The sequence below is a fragment of the Astyanax mexicanus genome, chromosome 8, assembly GCF_023375975.1.
Source record: "Astyanax mexicanus isolate ESR-SI-001 chromosome 8, AstMex3_surface, whole genome shotgun sequence".
Taxonomy (NCBI): Eukaryota; Metazoa; Chordata; class Actinopteri; order Characiformes; family Acestrorhamphidae; genus Astyanax; species Astyanax mexicanus.
In genome coordinates, this window is record NC_064415.1 from 14,235,076 (window position 1) to 14,257,242 (window position 22,167).

Genomic DNA, 22,167 nt, shown 5'->3' on the forward strand with positions numbered 1-22,167 from the left:
GAGACAACATTTAATCACATTGTATTAAGTCAATATAAAAATGTATTAAAACAATTTATTGTAATTAAGGCTTACAAAGCATTAAAATATACTAAAAAACAGATTATTATTATTATTTTTTTATTATTATTATTACTATTATTATTTAAAGGTCTAAAAACGTTCTCATGATGTAAAGGTTTACAAACAAGCTGGTTTAGAAAACGATAAGTCACTGAAGCTTATAGAAATGAATTGTTAGGTAATGATTGATTAGCAGGTGAACATCAGTTTGGAAACAGAAACAGAGTGAACCAGGAAGTTCAGATGGAATAACAACCTTCTTATTCACAATAAGATTTGATCTGAACTGCTGGATATTCAATTCTGAGAAGAGGAAAAAGAAAGACGATTCTGACTGTGCAAGAAAAGACAAAGAGAAAAATAAAGGTATGATGTTTGATCAGTGTTAGCTTTATTATATGAGTAAACAGAGTCAGATAAAGACAGGTTTGGAAGGTGTGTGTTAGTGAGTTTGTGCTTAATAAAACACTTGTTTGAATATGTTTAAAGCAGCAGGCATGTGTATGTGTTAAATGTTTGTGCTGAGTGATGTGATTTCTGCTGAAATGTGTTCAATAGGAGGAGGAGGAAAATGGAGTTTTCATCTCAACAACAAAAAATCAACAAAAGGAGAAGCATGGAGGGACTTCCACCTTGTTGTGAGTTTAGACAGTTCATATATACAAATAAATTATTTTTAGGACAGGACCACACTGATTTAAATTAGTCCCAGACTGTATATGTGGTACTATTGAAGGTAAACAATGCAATAATTACCACATGGGCTGAACAGATTTTAAGACTTCTGTAACCTGTCACAACATTGTGTGACAAACCTCACCTACAGGTTACCAATGAGAAAACACACATAGTCATTCAGATGACACTTTATGTCAATTCCACAGTCTGGATAGGCACATATTTTTTTAGCTTAGAAAAATCTATTAGTTACACCATGAAAATACAACTTAATTTTTTCCCATTTTATACTTACACAGTGTCCTTTGACTCCAGCGGTCTCCTGTCTGAAAATCAGTTCCTGTGTTCTATCTGTCTGGATGTGTTCACTGATCCCGTCTCCATCCCATGTGGACACAACTTCTGTATGATCTGTATTAAAACATGCTGGGGTGACAGTCAGCAGTGTAACTGTCCATTATGTAAAGAGATATTCAACAAGAGACCAGAACTAAAGGTCAATACAACACTGAGAGAGGTGGTGGACCACTTCAAGAAGAAAAGTGTTCTAGATAAACCTGAGGTTCTCTGTGATGTCTGCACTGAAGTAAAACAGAACGCACTGAAATCCTGTCTGGATTGTGGTCTGAGTTTCTGTAAACCTCATTTAGAGCCTCATACAATTGCAAAACACAAAAGACACAAACTAATTAACCCAGTGGATAACCTGGAGGACTACATCTGCCAGAAGCACGAGAGACCGCTGGAGCTGTTCTGTAGAGATGATCAGATGTCTGTGTGTCAGTTCTGCACTGAAACTGACCACAAGAATCACAACACTGTTCCTATAGAGGAGGTGAGTGGACAGAAGACGGTGAGACATTTTAACACTAAATAATAACTCAAAATGTTTTATAAAACATTTATATTTAAAAAAATTTAACTAATTTCCTCTCTGCTTCCAGACACAGTTGGGGAAGACACCGCCAGAGGTGCCACAGATGATCCAAGACAGACTGAAGAAGATCAAAGAGATCAAACACTCAGTAGAGATTAGAAAAGTGGGTGAAACATCATGTATGTTCTAGTAATTTCAATCTGAAGTTTTGATTTTGTAGAATGATGTAAAATTATTAAGTATGATTTGATGAAAGTTAAAATTGTTCCTCCATCAGAGAAACACTGAGAAGGAGATTTCAGACAGTGTTGAAGTCTTCACTGCTCTGATTCGCTCCATTGAGAGAAGTCAGGCTGAGCTGCTTGAGGTGATGGAGGAGAAGCAGAAAGCAGCAGAGAGGCAGGCTGAAGAGTTCATTAAAGATCTGGAGCAGGAAATCACTGAGCTAAAGAGGAGAGACACTGAGCTGGAGCAGCTCTCACACACTGAGGATCACCTCCACCTCCTACAGGTCAGTGTTCCTCTATCTGCTCAATGGTAATGCAGCACATCTCACAACAACACTGTCCATGCTGAGGATCTCTCCTCTCTCCTGCTGGACTGTAGATTTACCCATCCCTGTGCAGACCCCCACACACCACCAACTGGACTGATATCAGTGTTGATCCTCATCTGAGTGTAGAGACTGTGAGGAACACTCTGTCTCAACTTCAGAAGAGTCTGAATAAAGAGCTCTCTAAAACTCTTAAGGAGATTGAAGAATCAGGTGAGAATTCCCTGAATATTTTGTATTGTTTGTTTTAGTTACATTTATATTATTGAAATATAATGAATATTATTATTATTTTTAATTATTTTAATCAGAACTGAAGAGGATTCAGCAGTATGCAGGTATTGTATTGCTGTATTTTATTCTTTAATGATATTTAAATGCATTTAACATAATGCAGTCATTGTTATGCCACTGCTCATTACTATAAACTTCATATCGTTTTGATAGTTCTAATATTTTAGTACTTGTATATTTTATTCTACATACTCTTACTCATGCTCATATTAGACACTGTGTGTTTCTCTCAGTGGATGTAATTCTGGATCCTGATACAGCTCATCCCTATCTGATTCTGTCTGATGATGGAAAACAAGTAAAAGATGGAGACAAAAAAATAAATCTTCCTGACAACCCAAAGAGATTCACCAGATACATCATGATCCTGGGAAAGGAGGGATTCTCCTCAGGAAGATTTTATTATGAGGTGCTGGTCAGAGGGAAGACTGCATGGGAATTAGGAGTTGCCAGAGAGTCCATTAACAGGAAGGGGGAGATTAGACTGGACACAAAGAATGGATTCTGGACTGTGTTTCTCAGTAATGGAAATGACTATTATGCTGGTGCTGATACTCCAGTCTCCCTCTCCCTGAAAGAGAAGCCGCAGAAGGTGGGGGTGTTTGTGGATTATGAGGAGGGTCTGGTCTCCTTTTATGATGTGGAGGCCAGGTCTCATATCTTCTCTTTCACTGGTCAGTCTTTCACTGAGAAACTCTATCCATACTTTAACCCTATGCCTAATGATAGAGGTAAAAATTCAGCTCCACTGATCATCTCACCCGTATCAAACACTGAATAAATATTCATCAATAACTGTACTGAGAGCAACAGAAGTAATTATAAGAAATCAACCACACTTTATTCTGTCTTTAGCAATACATTTTGTTTTTTGCACTTTTGAGACACTATAGTTTACTGCCAACTAAATTAATAAAAATTTAGATCTGATGTACTTCTCAGCAGTGTAATTTATACATACTGAAGGTTGTATTGAATTAGGTTTGTTGTTACCTTTAAATGTAAATAAACAGACTACCGTTTTACCTTTTGGTCAAATAGACCCTTATAATCTGTTGTCCCTGCAATATAAATATGGTAAAGGTTAAATCTGTCTATGCTATTTATTCTTGTGCTAATATGAATTTCAGACATATATTTGCATACATTGCCATTAAGTGGATTTGATCAGAAATATACTTGTTTGTTACGGACAGTTTATATGGCTTTTCTGTAAATGTGTTACTTGGTAAAAAAAAAGGTGTGAGGAGGTCATACAGCAAGCTTTTATTAAAATTGTAAAAATAGAGATTATCTTAATAACATAATCTTTCAAAATATTTAATTATACATGGTATAACATAGCTTTTTGCACGTTAGTTAGACACTTTTTCGTTCAGTAGGTGTGTTTTTTATTTTTCTGCCCCAGCCCTTCAAACAACCTGAGCCAACCATCCTTGTGGAAAAATCTGAATGTGTTTTATAATCTGCTGGCTTGCATTGATAAGATTCTTCTTTAAATCAGAATAAAGAACACTTAAATGACTAATACTGAGTAAATTTACATTAAATAGATCTCATAGTGAAAAGATATACATTTATAATGTGTCTCTAATAACTGTGTAGTTACACATTCACAATCCACATAATAACTACTCCTAAAGTGCATTGTTGTGCAGATTTCATACAGGTGTACCATTTAGGTAATTACACAGGTATCAGCATTAGTTTTGACCTACTTTTGGTTTGTGTTAAATAAGTTGTGAATAAATATATATCTCCAACAGCTTTTGTGTGTTAAATATTTAGGGCTTGCATACAAAAAAAAAACATTAATTAGATTTCATTATAAGAAGATAGATGCAATTTTATACATCTAACTGACCTTTATACATATGTGTAATTACATAACCTGTAAACTGTAATCTGTAATCTGTAACAATATGCATTTCTTCAATAGTTACACTGTTATTAAACAGAGTGTTAATTTGTAATTACAAGGTTATTATAGACACTTATTATGAAGTGGGACCAAAAGGCCAAATAGCTGCTTGGATTTGGATGACACTGTATGACACTATAAACACAGTTACCTCAGTGTCACTGAGAAGGTAGGATCAGGGTCACAGGTCATTTTTTACTATTTGCTGGAGTTTTATCATGTAAGGAAATTAAGAAAGAGTCTCTAAACAGACTGAAAATAGACAATATATCATAGGATAATACATTAACATACACATCACTTAGCAGCATACTGAACCTTGCTGTAACCTGCAGCTGTAAAACAATGTTTTGCTGCCCAATGAAAAACAAGTATCTCCAACAGCAACTTTACAGAAGAGAGATAAATCTTTTAGTGGGAGTTAATGTAAAAATAATTTATTTCAGGTAATTTTAAAACATTTATTTTATTTCATTCAGTTCATTTCATCAAGAGTTTGTGTATTCAGTTTTTGTAGCAAACAAAAAATCTACAAAAATGTATATACTTGGTTTTCACTGGACAGTGACAGTTTACACACCAGGCCAATCCAGTTTATCTTGAAACACGGCTTTCTGGGTAATGTAGTTGATTAAATGGAATAAGAAAAGTAACCTCTTTTTCTTTTTAACACCTCTTGTAATTATGATAACCATTACAATATCTTAAAAAAATAATACAACTTTTAAAAAATCTTAGTTTAATCTTTTTCTTTTTTTTATCATTGTTATTATTCATTTGAAAGTGTGTTTCGTTTTTTAGATTCAACTAATTTACAGTCACATACCAATCAAAAATATTCACCTGACAGTGGCCCTGCTTAGAAACTGACCACTCACCAGGCTGCAAGACTAACAAAAAAAAATATTATATATATAATATCCTAAATCATCCACACATGTTTAATTATAATCTTTATCGTTTTATAAAAAAACAAAATCAGAACAAATCAGTTTAATGGAGAAAAGCTAAGTGTTCAGTCTGCAGTTTAAGCTATACTCTTAAACACTTTTGATCTATTCCAGCACCAGTCACACGTGAACAGGGATATCAGGTTAGACCGATTAAGAGTAAGAATGAGGAAGTTCAGTCAAAAAACAACCTTCTTATTTGCAGTAAGATTTGAACTGCTGGATGTTCAGTAACTCTGAGAAGAGATTCAACACAGACGATTCTGACTCTCCAAGAAAAAGACAAAGAGGAGAATAAAGGTATGAACTTCAGTGAAGAATTCATAGATCAGACGTTTGGTCAGTGTGAGCTTTATCATGAACTACATGAGGAAACAGAGTCAGGTAAAGACAGTAATGAAAAAGAGGTTTTACAACACTTCAATCTCAGTATTGTGTTTGTGTGTGGATGTGCTTAATATAACACCTTTTAAGTGTGTTCAAGGCAGTAGGCCTATGTGTTTGTGTTTGGTAGCCAGGGGAGAAAATTTAAAGGGGAACTACATGCTGCATCCAAGAAGCCATGAGGTGTTACCTCCCTGATTAGGATTACTAATGAGATTATGTTATTAGGCTGTACTTAACCTTAACAGCTATAAAGAAATTTTGCTGTTTAGCCTTCTTACACAATGCAGCAGAGTTATAGCTCAGATTGCATTAAACACCCCTGCCATTTAAACATTCTAGAAGGGGTATGGTTAAATCTGAAAACTTGCATAAATTTAATATATGCATTTGAAAAAAAAAACACACACTCTTGGCATTCTCTCAATAAGCTTCAAGAGGTGGTCACCTGAAATGGTTTCCAACAGTCTTGAAGGAGTTCCCATCTGGATTGGGTTCAGGTCCGGTGACTGTGGAGGCCAGGATATATTTGTTAAGTACATAAAACTCCAAATGTGTTCATTCATAGTTTTGATGCCTTCAGTGAGAATCTACAAATAGTCATAAAAAAATAAAGAAAACGCATTGAAAAAGAGAAGGCGTGTCCAAACTTTTGGCCTGTATTGTGTAAAAATATATATATTTTTACTTACTTTGTAAAATAACTACATGCCTTAGAAGGCACCCCATATAATTTATAGAATGAAGGGGCACCCCAGCAAGCACTCAATCACTTTTGCCACAAGAATTTGTCTCTTATTTGCCACTATAGAGGACACTTTAGGGCATGGAGGCACTAGGTAACTAGTGGTTTTAATTGTGTGAGCTGAGTGATGCGATTTCTGATTAAATGTGTTTAATAGGAGGAGGACAAAAATGGCAGAATATTCATCACAACAACTAAAAGAAGCCAGAAGGAAGAGCATGGATGAGCTACCTAACTGTAATTAAAATCTACATATTTTATATCTTATTAAAATAAAGTGAAGACACAAAGTGAATGGATTATTTAAATCAGTAGTTCACAGGCCTGAAGGTTTTATACTATGGACAAATTTGTACTTTGATACATCTAGCACACCTTGCTTTGTTTATTAGTTAGTTAACTAAATCTTTTCTAAATAAGTTTCTCATACCCTGTGCATGTGTAAAAAACACAAACAAACATACAAGTACGTCAATATATACTAATTATACTCTACCTTGCACTACTGATTTTAACATTTAACATAACTTATTCATTCACAGTTGCTTCTGACTCCAGTGTTCTGTCTGAAGATCAGTTCCTGTGTTCTATCTGTCTGGATGTGTTCACTGATCCAGTCTCCACTCCATGTGGACACAACTTCTGTATGGACTGTATTAAAACATGCTGGGGTGACAGTCAGCAGTGTAACTGTCCATTGTGTAAAGAGAAATTCACCAAGAGACCAGAACTGAGGGTCAATACAACACTGAGAGAGGTGGTGGACCACTTTAAGAAGAAACGTGTTCTAGATAAACCTGAGGTTCTCTGTGATGTCTGCACTGGTGTGAAGCAGAAAGCCCTGAAATCCTGTCTGGATTGTGGTCTCACTTTCTGTAAAATTCATTTAGAACCGCATACAATTGCAAAACACAAAAAACACAAGCTAATAAATCCAGTGAAGAACCTGGAGAACTACATCTGCCAGAAGCATGAGAAATCCCTGGAGCTGTTCTGTAGAGATGATCAGACATGTTTGTGTGTGTTATGCACTGTAACTGACCACAAGAATCACAACACTGTTCCTATAGAGGAGGAGAGTGGACGCACAAGGGTAAGAGGCAGCCTTAATAACTTTCATTCTTATAAAGCAATGTAAGCTACAAATAATGATTAAATTATTATATTTGCTTGTTTAGTATTAGAAAATCTGAACAGTATTTAACAAAATTTTCGATGTGTAAGCTGTTGAAGACACAAACAGAGGTGCAGCAGATGATACAAGACAGAGTGAAGAAAATCAAAGAGATAAAACACTCAGTAGAGATCAGAAAAGTGAGTGAAGCATCAAATATGTTTAATTTTATACTATAGTTTTGATTTTGTGAAATTTATCAAACTGACATTAATAATCTGCTGATCATTCAGTGTGATTTGATTAAAGTTAAAGTTGTTCCTCCATCAGAGAAACACAGAGAAGGAGATTTCAGACAGTGTTAAAGTCTTCACTGCTCTGATGCGCTCCATTGAGAGAAGTCAGGCTGAGCTGCTTGAGGTGATGGAGGAGAAGCAGAAAGCAGCAGAGAGGCGGGCTGAAGAGTTCATTAAAGATCTGGAGCAGGAAATCACTGATCTAAAGAGGAGAGACACTGAGCTGGAGCAGCTCTCACACACTGAGGATCCTCTCCACCTACAGGTCAGTGTTCCTCTATCTGCTCAATGGTAATGCAGCACATCTCACAACAACACTGTTCATGCTGAGGATCTCTCCTCCATAGCTGAATTACTGATCTGGCCAGTGGGGCCAGCGCCCAAATTTAGCGATGCCTACCAACATTTATGATACAATATATTTTATTTCTAAGGCTAAGGCCTCTTTTAGCCATGCTTTTGGGCCCCTTATAAAATGGATGAGGCATTGTGGCACTGCTGTGACTTCTGGCTATTAGGGGTTTTAAGAAAGAGGGGGGCATATTTTTAGAGGGCCCTGGTTATTATTGGGGGGGGGGGGGTGGGGGGGGGGGGCAAACTATCCTTAATCCGTCCTTGCTCCTTTCTCCTGCTGGACTGTAGATTTACCCATCCCTGTGCAGACCCCAATACACCACCAACTGGACTGATATCAGTGTTGATCCTCATCTGAGTGTAGAGACTGTGAGGAACGCTCTGTCTCAACTTCAGAAGAGTCTGGAAGAGAAGATGAAAGAATCAGGTGAGAAACTTTGATATTAAAGTTGTTTCTAGACAGAAGTGTGTAACAGAAAGAATTTTATTGAATATACTGGACAGCAAGGAATTTTATTTAGGTCTGGTTTTGTTGTTTCTGGAGCTTTATTTGAATGTAAATCTAATGAATATTGTCTTTTATTGTAACGAATCTCAACAGAACTGAAGATGATTGAGCAGTATGCAGGTACATTATGGCTCTTTGCTCTCTTTGTACAGGATGAATATTTTATTATATGAAAGTCTGTAATACAACTGCTGTTATTTTGAATTAAGTTCTTTAACATGTCAGTACTTTTGTTTTATAGTCTTTTACAACCTTTTTTTAAAGTTTACTCACTGTGATCCACTGGATGATAATTTAATTTATTATCTGTTTCTCTTAGTGGATGTGACTCTGGATCCTGACACAGCAAATCCTTATCTCATTCTTTCTGAAGATGGAAAACAAGTGAGGCACGGAGACACAAAACAGAATCTTCCTAACAACCCAAAGAGATTCACCTACTATTTTAGTGTTCTGGGAAAGGAGGGATTCTCCTCAGGGAGATTTTACTATGAGGTTCAGGTCAGGGGGAAGACTGAATGGGCTTTAGGAGTGGCCAGAGAGTCTGTTAACAGGAAGGGGTATATTTCACTGTACCCCCAGAATGGAGTCTGGACTATAGTTTTGTGGAAAGCAAATGAGTATATGGCCCGTCTTGATCCTTCAGTCCACCTCTCCCTGAGTGAGGAGGTCCAGAAGGTGGGGGTGTTTGTGGATTATGAGGAGGGTCTGGTCTCCTTTTATGATGTGGAGGCCAGGTCTCATATCTACTCTTTCACTGGTCAGTCTTTCACTGAGAAACTCTATCCATACTTCTGCCCCTGGCCAAATGATGAAGGTAAAAACTCAGCCCCCCTGATCATCTTACCCATTTTAAACACTAAATAAATGCTCATCAGTAACTTTACTGAGAACACTAGAATAAACTGACAGTGGAATGAATGATTTCAGTTTCTTTGCACAGACAACAAACACATCAGCACAACTTTTTGTGTTCTTCTGTTTTAGTAATTAATGGTTTTACCTTTTGGCACAAAAACACCTACAGGACACGTTCTAAAATGGCGATCTTGGAATATTAATTTTGTAAAAGTTTAAGCAATCAATCATGTACTGTACTGTTATTCTGTTTGTTCCTGTATAAACATGATTTTTATACAGCAGTGAGAAAGTCAATGTAAGAAGTTACATTTGTTTGCATACAGCACCATCTTGTGGACTTGAACAGAATTGTTGGTATTTGTTTGTGAAGGACAGTTTATAAGCGTATGGGTGATTCTTAGAATTTGTGCACTTTTAGAGTCCCGGGTCATATTTTTAAAAAATAATTGCAATTTTTGACAAATGCCTCTTTCTGTAGAGAAATGGTGATAAAAAAATTACCACCTTTTAAATATGATTTTTTAATACTTTTCATCCACTTGGAAGTTGCAAAATCAATATTTTCTCATTGTCTCACCCCCAGAGTTTTAAACTTCCACAATGAAAAAAAAGGTTAAAAAATATCATTTATATAAGAATTGTTGATGCAGCTGTACTAAGGAATACTGAAAAAAATAAAATATGTAAAAATATTTGATTTGAGTCCACTGTCAATATTATTTTTTTTTACAAAATATACCCATCTCACAGCATTGGCGTCATTTTCACCACAATGCCTACTTTTGCTTTAAAAAAGTTCTGGTGAAAGATTTTTCAGGTTAATTAATTTTCCACTCACAACTGTTGAAGAAAAAACAAGGTAAATATTGCTTGATCAGCAAATATATTTATTGTATGTAATTTCCAAACATGCTGTAGTTCCATTGTTGTTTTAAAAAAAGATCACAAATTTATCATGAAAAGCTTTATTTTGCATGCATGCAATGCTAACTATCAATTCAAAGCTAATCAGTGAAGCCATCATCCATTTTTTATTTAAAAAAAACAGTAGAAATGTCATTTCCACCACACTTCAGATTATAGATATGAGTGATATAGATTGTTTTAAGTACGTATTTTTCGGACTATAAGGCGCACCGTATTATAAGACGCACCATCAAAGAACGCCTATTTTCTGCTATTTTTCCATACATAGGGCGCATCGCATTATAAGGCGCATTAAGTGACACTAGAAAGGGTGCCTATATCAAAGTGAACAGGGGTGGCGCCATGGCGGGGGGGATTGTGTCTTGCCGGTGGAGCATCTCAGTATACAAATCTAGCTCTTTCAAAGTCAAACGAGTGCTGGATATTAATCTACACAGATTCCTCTCCTGAAAACTGTTTATTTGGGTGAGTAAAGTGCTTCAGTTTATTTACAGTAAGCTTAGATTTCCAGATTTCCACTAAGGCTTGCTGCACCAGCGTTAGCATAGCTATCCGCTAGCACGCTAGCTAGTCCCCTAAACTAGTAAAGTTAACCCAAACTTAAACGACAGCGTTACACTGAGTAATCCTGCGTGTTCTGGTAAGACAGTGAGATATTAGCTAGCGATTCGTCCCCCGTAGCTTGTTTTAACACGGTAAACAAGCAGATTACAGGCTGATAAAACTCACCTCTGAGAGAGTTAGCGCTTAGCATCTAGCTAATGCTAGCCAGGCAAAGCAGCACAGACTTACAGGCCGATAACTCACCTCTGAACAGGGAACGCTTAGCGATTAGCATCTAACTCTAATAATACTGCTCCAGCAGTATTAAAAGTACTAAATTTAGATAATACTGATCTCTGAACAGTGAAAAAGCTAGCTAGCTTAACGGTTAGCATCTAGCTAATGCTATTGCTGCTCCAGCCACGGAGCTGCACGGCTCTGCACGGAGTGTGTGTTTACTTTAGATAATTTAGATAATACTGATCTCTGAACAGTGAATAAGCTAGCTAATGCTATTGCTGCTCCAGCCTCGGAGCTGCACGGCTCTGGACTCTGTATAGCACTGAAACTCTCTATAACGCTGCATGGAGTGTGTGTTTACTGCTCCTTACAACCTGACGGGTAAAATCCATACAAAAGGCGCACCGTATTATAAGACGCACTGTCAATTTTTGTGAAAATTAAAAGTTTTTGAGTGCGCCTTATAGTCCGAAAAATACGGTAAATAAATTCATTTAATAGGCCATATACTTTTACTATATACTATATATACTTTATACATTTACAATGTACTTTAATCATTTTCTTTTATCTGTTTTAAAGATGGCACACACACAAAATAGTTCATAACTAGAAATAAGAATTTTTTTGCATTTTCAAGAATGAAGGTTAATAGTTCATTGATTTCGTCAGTACTGAATCTCAGATACAGTTCTTATTATATGGCGTGTGCACACACACCACACACACACACACACACACACAAACAGCTGTCTATGACAATACAGTTACTATATAGTTCTTTGCATTTTCAAGTTTAGTGTTCATTGAAGAGCGACTCTCTATTGACTCTCCCACATGTACTGTTACAATTCTGTGAGAGTTTGAAGATTTTGCCAAAAAGCCAGAATTTAGATGTTGGCTTTCACTAAAGTGAACAGATGTGGTTGGTTTTCACATGGTGTTGTAAATGAAGTTGAATAATTTATGTTTTTTCTAATAAATATATCTACGTTTTCTTGATGTGTTTAGATATTGTCATTTCCATCACACCTTGTCATTTCCATCAGCGCACATATTTTTCACAAAATGTCCAAAAATTAGTCAGCTCATATTAAAATCATATTTGTATTTATTGATGACTTGCATTACTTTATGTAACAAAACAAAGTATGTATTATTTACAAGGACCTACCCAAAGTAATACTGCATTTCACACTGTGAAAAATGTACAGTTCAGCATTTGATCCTTAGGACAGTTAATTTAGGTCATTCAGAAATGAATTTTTGTTGTAAAAAGTAGTCACTGGTACAAATAGTTAAGCTAATGGTTCTAGAACATTCTAGGATGGTTAAATTATTGCACTGTTTATTTATATGTGTTAAATGAAATGTGGTGGAAATGACATTTGTTTATTCCGGGTCAGATAAAATGTAAAAAATAACAATTTAGTTTGAAATCTAATGGATCTCAATACTACAATGGTTATTTAAACATATGAAGCTGTGTGAGTTGAATTTGTATAATGTTTTTTTCACTCAACTTTACGAGGCCAAAGGTGCACATAATCTAAGAATCACCCTTATATAGTTTTCTGTAATTAGTTTTCTGTAAAAGTATCATGGATGTATACATTGTTACAGGTAATTTTATCTTATTTTAAATAAATAGTAAATAAATCTGTGATTTTGTTGTTTTTTAGTGATAACTGATTACAAAAAACAACAGTTTGTGCATTACAATTTTGCCCCACAAGGTGGACCCATTTATATTTGAGAACGTTTTTCAGTAGTATGAATCTTTTATGAGTATGTCAAAAACATATATAGACACATACAGTAGTGTGAAAAAGAGTTTGTCCTCTTTATGACTTGCCCCATTCCTAAAGAGCTTGTCACTCCTAACTGTTTTAGATCATAAAACTAATTTAAATATTAGTCAAAGATGTAAACACAAAATGCAGTTTTTAAATTAAGGTTTTTATTATTAAGAGAGAAAAAAATCCAAATCTACATGACCCTGTGTAAAAAAGTGTTGCGCCTCCTAGTTAAAACATAACTTAACTGTGGTTTATCACACCTGAGTTCAATTTCTCTAGCCACACCCAGGCCTGATTACTGCCACACTGTTCTCAATCAAGACATACCTTAAATTGGACCTGCCTGACAAAGCAAAATCCACCAAAAGATCCTTAAAAGCTACACATCCTGCCCATATCCAAAGAAATTGAGGAACAAGTGAAAAAGAATTTGAGATCTATCATTCTGGAAAAAGGCTATAAAGCAATTTATGAAGTTTTCTGACTCCAGCAAACTACAGTGAGCAAAAACGTGGAACAATAGTAAACCTTCTCAGGAGTGGTCAGCCAATCAAAAATTACCCCAGTGCACAGAGACGACTATTGCAATTCACAAAAGACCCCATAACAATATCCAAAGAACTGCAGGCCTGTCTTGCCTCAGTTAAGGTCAGCGTTCATGACTGTGCAAAAATGGCCTGCATGGCAGAGTGCCATAACGAATACCACTACTGAGCAAAAAGAACATTAAGGTAATAAAACATGGTGGTGGTAGTGTGATGGTCTGGGGCTGTTTTGCTCCTTCAGGACCTGGAAGACTTGCCCTAATAAATGGAACTATGGATTCCGCTGTCTACCAAAAAGTCCTGAAGGAGAATGTCTGGCCATTTAATTCTAACCTTAACCTGAAACGAACTTGGGTTCTGCATTAGGAAAATGATCCAAAACACACCAGCAAGTCCAATGGCTGAAGAAAAACAAAGTGAAAACTTTGGAGTGGTCTAGTCAAACTCCTGACCTCCTGCTAAGGGTCGCCCAACCAGGCCCAAACACTTTTTTACATGGGGCCATGTAGATTTAGATGTATTCCCCCCCCCTAACAATAAAAAACCCTTATTTAAAAACTGCATTTTGTGTTTACTTGTGTAGTCTTTGGCTAATATTTAAATTTATTTGACAACAACAAAAAAAATAAGAAATCATGAAGGGGCAACACAGCATCTTGCTGTGTTGTAGCCTTATCGTAAAATTGTTTTAATATACAATATAATATCCTTAAAAAAATGTGGCAAAAGGACACACTATATACTATAATATTTACTGTATAAGATGTTATTTTATTTATTGTAACTGTATAGTGTATATGATTGACTCTAAGCATTATTATTGTTATTGTAAATAAATTGCATTACAAGTGGGCTTTTTTAAACCAGAATAAATGTCCACACTCTTAGCTGCTTTGTGTTGCTAGTCAGTTTTGATTGGCTCTTACACATAACACATTAAACAGGAGGGTCATCACAATTTAAACTCTCTCAGTTTAGGAACATGGTTTTGAACAACTATCTCAATTATCTTAATGATTCTGAATCCTAATCTAGCCCAAAACATAATTTTCTCTCTTACAGTATACCTTGTTGACAAAATTAAATAGTAAATCTTGTTATTCCCAGGATTTGTTACCAGTGAAAGCAATGCTGATCTGTGCTGGTCAAAGAGGAAGGAGAAAAGAGGAACCTTGTTTAACTTCTCTAACTGCTGAGCCACCACTGCCACTCCTCACTACTCTGTTTATTTCGCTTTGTACTACTCCACATGAACAGCAACACCACACAGATTTTGTAGGTTTTTGCTGTGTGATATTCAGTATTCAGCAGAAATAAAAACAGAGCCAAGCTGTGGCTTTCGGGACACCTGCTTGCCAAAAACGAGCCTATGGGAAGCATTTCACAGCTCCAAAATGTTTAAATAAATATTTTCCTCAGTAAACGGGTTCTCCCTAATGTCTGTTACCATAGAATGCCAGTGCCATCATAAACACGGGGTGATTCCAACATTGAAAGTTATCTCAGTAGTTACAAGGAGAAAAAAAAAAAGACTTTTCACAGATTACTTAACACAGGACTCTGAAATTGCATGAGCAGCTTTTTGAGACCAGTAAACCCACAGATAAGTAATGTGGATCAGATTTGAACTTCCACATTTTTGCTCTCTGTAAATTATTTGTATTTGTTTGCCATTTTTTCTTTTGTTCAGCATATGTTAAATCCTTAACTCCCAGAGCCATAAGGCCTGTTAACTTCTCCCATCTGGGACGAGACCCTGCTACAGACAGAAATAAATCCCGTTACACTACATGGACATTTACTCTTCCACAGGTATGGATGAGTATGTAGCATGGGTACATGCATATCGTTGCAGTCTAATAACAGTATGCCCATTTTTTTCGATGTACAGTTTACTACATAATTTGAACATACAACTGTCCCTTACACTGTGTCAAAAGCAATAGAAATTCTACAAAATTACCTGAAATAAACTCTTTTTACATCGATTTCTGCTATTTTGGTTTTTCATTGGATAGCAACATATACATATAGGCACATGTCTATTAGCATAACAGTTCACATTATCCTTTATTTAATCTTGTTTGTATCCTAAACTTTTGCTCTGTAGTTTATTAATTGGCTGATTGCAGCGTATACTGTACTGCTATACCAAGGATTTTATACCATTTCTATCTATCTATCTATCTATCTATCTATCTATCTATCTATCTATCTATCTATCTATCTATCTATCTATCTATCTATCTATCTATCTATCTATGTTTATAAGTGTTCTAGGTCAGCTATGTTTTGTCAGTCATGCTGTTACCAGTTATTTTGTATAAAATATTCAGTGCTTCTTGACTGCATGTTCAATTAAATTTAATATTTTTATTGGTTGTGCTCAATAACAAATACAAAGAAATGACATTGAATTGGAATATAAAAATTATTATAAATGTTAAAGACATACATTTTTTCCGATTATTAGAAGGAAAACACATTGTAAGTAAAAAAATTAGCTTTGTTACAAGCAAGCAGTTTAGAGGTTAAATCAAGACAATGCCAGTCAACTCCAGTTGGATTGACCACACAATATAATAGTCTGATAGAGGTACCACTGCTAATGAACTGTTAACCTCTTAAACCCCACAGTTCTTAACGTGGCCTATGAACTATTCACCTCGCCGTTCAGTTTCATAATACCAACCGAATGTTTCACAGTAAATGATGACAAATATGTCATAAGGTTTATAACTTAATAATAAGCCTGCTCTTTTTAAAGAGTTATGCAAGTCCTTGTACTGGTAGTTCTGGGGCCCTGATAGTTTGCACATCTGGCCATTTCTGCTGATTCTGCTTGTGAAAGACCTTAAAATTTTACACAAGAGTTCATCAAATCAGATGTGTTAGATTAGGTAGGAAGAAAGACAAATGTGGAGTGCACAATCTTATCCAGAACATTGATCTCTGACTAACAAGAATCCTGTGGGAGCATGATAGTTTTTTTGCCAAAGGTAGCTTATAGTTGTAAGAACTACTGGAATTTATGTCTGTATTGTCTTAGTGAAACTCTTAATTGAAACTATCAATAACTGGTGTTTCCTAAGTGTTACACAAACCTCTTGTAACTGATTTCTTAATCTCTGTGTGACAGGTGGATTAATAGACTGACACAAATAATTCTTACATATGTTGTGATGTAGAGTATAAAGTTTATACTGAATCAACATAATATCATAGCTAGTGCTGGGATACATTTTTCAATCAATGGAAATCTTCATATTGTTGTTTAGTTTGGGACTAGGTTTAATCCCTAAGAGCTCTGTGTTTAGATATGCAGCATTTAACACATTCACATGCACATTATTGCACTACCTACCAATTTGCTACTTTTAAACAAAAAAAAGTCTTTTTTGTTAATTTAATGCCATAATTTAAATATATTCAAATGTATACAATATTCTTTAGAGTCACTCTGCTATTCATTACAAGAAATATATGGAATACTGCCACAGATACAAATTACTCAGTAGGAATATCCCTCAGCCCTTTTTTTCTTCAACTGGACAGACTCAACTCTGTTCTTAAGTTTTTGGATAATCTAAGAGGTCCTGCTATATGTTATATGTATGGGGCCCTACCCTAGATAAAAAATACATATATACATAAGTAACTAAGGAAAACTGCACAGCTTAATTAAAACATAATGTTAAGATTAAATGGTGCCGTTCTTTTTTAAATTAAGAATCTTCAGTATAAAATTGCACAAAGCCTGATCTGGGCAAAAGGCACACTATGTCAGTTTATCCAAACCATTCACAGTTAGGTTTCACATCTTTTCTATTGATGTGCATCAGAGTTCTTTAATGTCTTCATGCTTTCTTTGTTTCTCTCTCTTTCTTCTCGATGAACTGGACAAGCTTCCTAACCCACGCAGTTTTAGGATTCAGGCAAATCCTCTCTCCACTCGTCAGACCAGCGCTGCGGAAGAAAACATAGAAATGTATTTAACATTCAGGAAAAATATCTTAGAAGACGCATTTGTTGAAGGCTTACAAATTTAGGTTGCTGATTCACCTGCTGGAAACCAATCCTATGAGTAGAGTATTACTGAATCTGTGCATGAACCTTTAGGCTCTATGGTATCTACATGGAAAGCAATGTGATTTGCAAACGTATATGATTTATTTATTTCCCAAACTTTGGAGTTTTTAAACTCAAACTTAAATAATACAATGTTTTAAGCCTTAATTAAATAAGGTAATATTAACTCAAATTGAAAAAAGGATAATCAATAAAAAAAAGAATGATATCCCTTACAAGTAAGCTACAGCTGGTTAGTATGCAAATCTTAACAAAAGCAAGAATTAATTCAAAAAAACATTCCTTTATAAAAAAGACACAAACATTACTGTTGTTATGCTGATATGTCACTGTTAAATACAGTTTAAAAGAAACTATGCATGAAAAAATACTGTTAATAAATGGTACCTTTCTGTTATCAGGGATGCTAGAAAATGACCAATTTTATGGACATTTTCTGACACCCCTGCTGTAAAAAAAATAGATTTTTTAAAATGTTTTTTATTTCACGTCTTTTACAAGAATAGGACTTGTTATTTATGTCATATATTGGTGCTTTTGACATCTACAATGTTCTTTACACGCAAATTTGTCCTTTGCTTTGATTCATGAAATAATAAAGTGACATAATACTGAAAGTCCTGAGAGCATCACAGGACAGTGTGTGAATGTGTGATCCCGTGACTTTATTTACACAATGTAGAAGTGCTGGATTTGTCATGGGCATAAAACTAGCTCTTTTTAAAAGTGTATTTTTTATTTTAAGTTCTATATAACTTGAACAAAATGTTAAAATATGTTAGAATGAGATATAAAATTGATTGATATTTTAACTTTTATACATGTACACATGTAAAAAAAACATTAATTTAACTGATTAAATTTTGCATTTATATCAGTATACAGAAATGGCTCTGGGATCTTATGGGTTCATTTTTAGAGAGTGTAGTGTATCTGTAACAGCTACTATATCTTCCTAATACTGTTGCAACATTTGGGAGTAAATGTAAGAATAATTGTTCCTGTTTTGGTTTCCCTTTTTTGGACTCATTTTCATTCCTTACATGACATACTTACATGACCTCCGTGTTCTTGCAGTGCGATCCTCTGGGGATAATCTCGACGCTCTTCAGGCTGTTGCGTGGGATGACCCTGGATTCCAACTGTAGACACTTGCACTGGCTGTTGTAGCCTCTCCCAAGAGGTTGCATTGCTGAAGCAATAAAAATAGTTAAACTGAAGACAGTGTGCAGTGGAGCTTTCAGCCAAAGGATTTGCTTTGTGATTCCTTTGAATAGTAGGCTGCTGTAAAAGCAACAGGGCTGCCAGTAATGGTGTATTTGTTCTGTGTGTGTGTGTTTGTGTGTTACTATTACTAATGTACTTAACCTGGTGGGAGACAGCTAGAGCAGAATGTTAAAATTACCAGGAAAAATTATTCTAAAGTGATTTACAAGGAAACGTATTGTGGGAATTATTCTAACTATGTTCTGCAAGACGAAGCACACAGTAATGGTTTGTTTAGCAGTCATGTTTAGTCAGAAGTCTGGATCAGAGGTCAGATTATCAGATCCCAACTGGTCATTCATTTTAATAAAAAGGAAATCACATTACACATTACTTGTTTTATTACTGGAATCAGAAGAAGCTTCTTCTCACTTTTATTAAAATGAATCACAGTCAATAAAAGGCCATAGTATGTTTTTTACATCTTGTGGGACAAAAATGTGCCTGGGCAAAAGTACTAAAATGTCCATTTTAGGGTGCATGTCGTGACGGGGTGGTACAGCACCACAACCTTAAAAGTATGTCTTCTCGCCTAAGTGCCTTTAGATATTCAGAGAAACTGAAGCGCATTCCATTGCATTTATATTTTTCTTATTTTAAAAATTTACTTAAAACTTACTTAAAAACTTTACTAAATTAAAAAAAACTACAAATCACCACTATGTAAAACATTGTGTAAATATGATTCATAAATAATTGATTTCAATCATCAATCTAGATGTATTAATTATTTGAATAATTTAAAGTTTAATGTGCACTGTAAAAATGTTATACAGGCTTTCCTTGCTTATTTGACTGTATTTTAAGTACTGTAATTGTAATTGTAATGTAATAATTTGGGAAAATTGTGTACAAGTGAAATACATGAATTATCTGTTTTTAACAGCTTTTAGATGACAATTCTAAAGAAACTAACTGTGAAATAAAAAGCTTCCCTTGATAAAAGGAACATTTGCTCTAATTTTACCCACACTACTGTTGTTATGTGGATATTTTTAAAACAAGTAAAACAATACAGGAAGATTATAACCAGCACCTAACAACAGGGGTTATATATGAGGCCCTTTCTCTTCCTGTATACTCTACTCTCCAACTTATTCGCTTTTAACCACATGACAGTAGTAACCTCCTCCACCTTAAAGTAGGAGATCGGATACCTAACCTAACCTAAGTCAGTCTCACACACAGTTTACATATTACACAACTGCATAACAAAATGTGCAAAAATATACAAAAAAACTGAATTATTTGTCTTTTTGTCTTTTCTCTCTCTCTCTCTCTCTCTCTCTCTCTCTCTCTCTTTTTTTTTTTTTTTACAAATATGTCATTAAAATAGATCTATTCACATTGCAGAATGACACTAAGGGCCCTGAACATAAGAAATGGTCCTGCCCTTTACAGTTTTTAAAGGAAACATATAATCTTTTGTTTTTACAGTTGTTGTTACTATAGTCAGAATATTTGCCTTACATTTAAATATAGAGCCAGATTCTTACCAGTGGTTGAGAGAAGGATGGATGCCATCAAAGCCAACAGGAGAAAAAGCCTCATGGTGAAGTTTTTCAGGGTGATGATCTTCTCAAAAGTGTTCAGAAACACCTTCAGTTGAAGAATTGCTGTCTGTACCACAGTGCTCAGCCTTCAATCTTATATTATCGATAATCATGTGATCATTACAACATAAATTTAGCTGTACTTCCCTCTGGCTACGTTGTGGTTATGTGTGTGAACATATGCATGTGCATATTGCTCATGTGTAAACAGTGCCGTGGTTTCACTTCAGACGTTCACATGTCTGTCAGCTGCAGGCCCCATGTCTGCTGTTCTGTCTCGTGCTGGATGTCTCTTCCATCCAAAAGTACCTCTGGATTTTATTGGCATTTACTGGATTTCAGTGTTTACATCATTTCAGCATATTTTTTTGTTATTTTTAATCAGCATCAGTCATCAAATCCCCCTGCATTAACAGCCCTGATTCAACGGAGAAACACCTGAAAATAACCATCACTCAAAAAAATCAAAGCACCTGTGTGTGCTTATTTGAAATGTTTAGCAGGGTTTGAACTACAGGAATGGATATATACAGTATTAACAAATGAAATACAGTTGACCAGATAAAACATTAAATATTTTGGCTTCTTACTGCCTGCAGTCAAAGAAAGGACTGATGTCAAAGTGTCAAAGTGATGTACAAAATTGTGTCATTTTTTCATGCGAAAAATATTTTTCCATTCACACTTTGTACAGAGTCAGGTGATGTATTAAGAGTTATATTTCGTTTTGTAAACACTAAATCCTTGTGTTTCAAATATCATAACTGACTTTTATTAAACTTTTACTAAAATAAAAGATTCTAATTTAAAAAGCACCAAGACTACTCCGAGATGTTTTAATAAAGTAAAAAAAAAAATCTGTTTTTCAGACACACTTCACACCACATACTTCACAATTATTACTTGTTAAGCAGTTAACACCATTTAAATAAATTGAGTACATTTTTACATTCATTATTCTATTTACATTTGTCCCCTGTTTAAAACTACAGAAGAAAAAAAATTAATTAATCATGAATAATCACAGAATGTCATAATTAATCTGATTATTAACATTTTTAACATATTAATTTTCTATGCTGTCTCAACTTTTTTTGGAACTGTTTAACTGTTTTGGAATTTTACTCTGAATACCACTGTCAGCATGTTTTTTTAATACATTCTCAAATAAACAGATCATGTGCTGTGTTTTTGTATCTGTGTGTATGTGTGAGAACCCATTTTCAATATGATGTGGAAATGGGAAAAGGGGACACTGTCTGTCTACTCCACACAGAAGAGGAAGTTTGTGGAGTGTGCTTAGTCATTACAACCACACCACATTACACCACATTACAATTAGATCATAACTCGTCTTAACCGCTGCAAAACCGCTGTAAAGATCTCTGTGTCTGATCATATTGAACCACAATGACAACAAAGAAAAAAATAAAAAAGCCCAGATCTCGATGTCTACTTTTAAATGTTTTGATCAACTCCATATACCATGATCAAAACATTTAGTAGTAGTAATGTGAGTGTGTGTGTGTGTAATCAAATAAATCAATAAAATTCTAATAAATTCAAAATCATATTTTAGGCATATATAAATGTTTGATAAGAGTGGT

At 35.0% G+C, this 22,167-nt stretch overlaps 2 protein-coding genes and 1 pseudogene across 3 annotated transcripts; 2 read left to right on the forward strand and 1 right to left on the reverse strand.

Annotated features, from left to right (window-relative positions):
- Window positions 1-625: 625 nt before the first annotated feature.
- LOC111194367 (E3 ubiquitin-protein ligase TRIM39-like) lies at window positions 626-4,138 on the forward strand. 2 transcript variants are annotated; one of them, XM_049483055.1, is made up of 7 exons: window positions 626-701; window positions 1,041-1,594; window positions 1,686-1,781; window positions 1,896-2,129; window positions 2,225-2,384; window positions 2,483-2,509; window positions 2,699-4,138. In XM_049483055.1, the coding sequence occupies exons 1-7, from the start codon at window positions 635-637 to the stop codon at window positions 3,244-3,246; spliced, it is 1,686 nt and encodes a 561-aa protein (XP_049339012.1). In that variant the 5' UTR covers window positions 626-634; the 3' UTR covers window positions 3,247-4,138. The 2 variants fall into 2 exon arrangements, with proteins under 2 accessions (XP_049339012.1, XP_049339013.1); XM_049483056.1 differs by having other exon boundaries at window positions 1,041-1,576.
- Window positions 4,139-5,638: 1,500 nt separating this feature from the next.
- LOC125803963 (E3 ubiquitin-protein ligase TRIM39-like) lies at window positions 5,639-10,240 on the forward strand (annotated as a pseudogene).
- A 5,803-nt stretch (window positions 10,241-16,043) lies between these two features.
- On the reverse strand, window positions 16,044-20,959 carry LOC103036716 (interleukin-8-like). Its single transcript, XM_007238388.3, has 3 exons — window positions 20,504-20,959; window positions 18,798-18,933; window positions 16,044-17,618 (listed from the first exon to the last, which is right to left on the reverse strand). The coding sequence occupies exons 1-3, from the start codon at window positions 20,556-20,558 to the stop codon at window positions 17,510-17,512; spliced, it is 300 nt and encodes a 99-aa protein (XP_007238450.1). The 5' UTR covers window positions 20,559-20,959; the 3' UTR covers window positions 16,044-17,509.
- Between the last annotated feature and the right edge of the window lie 1,208 nt (window positions 20,960-22,167).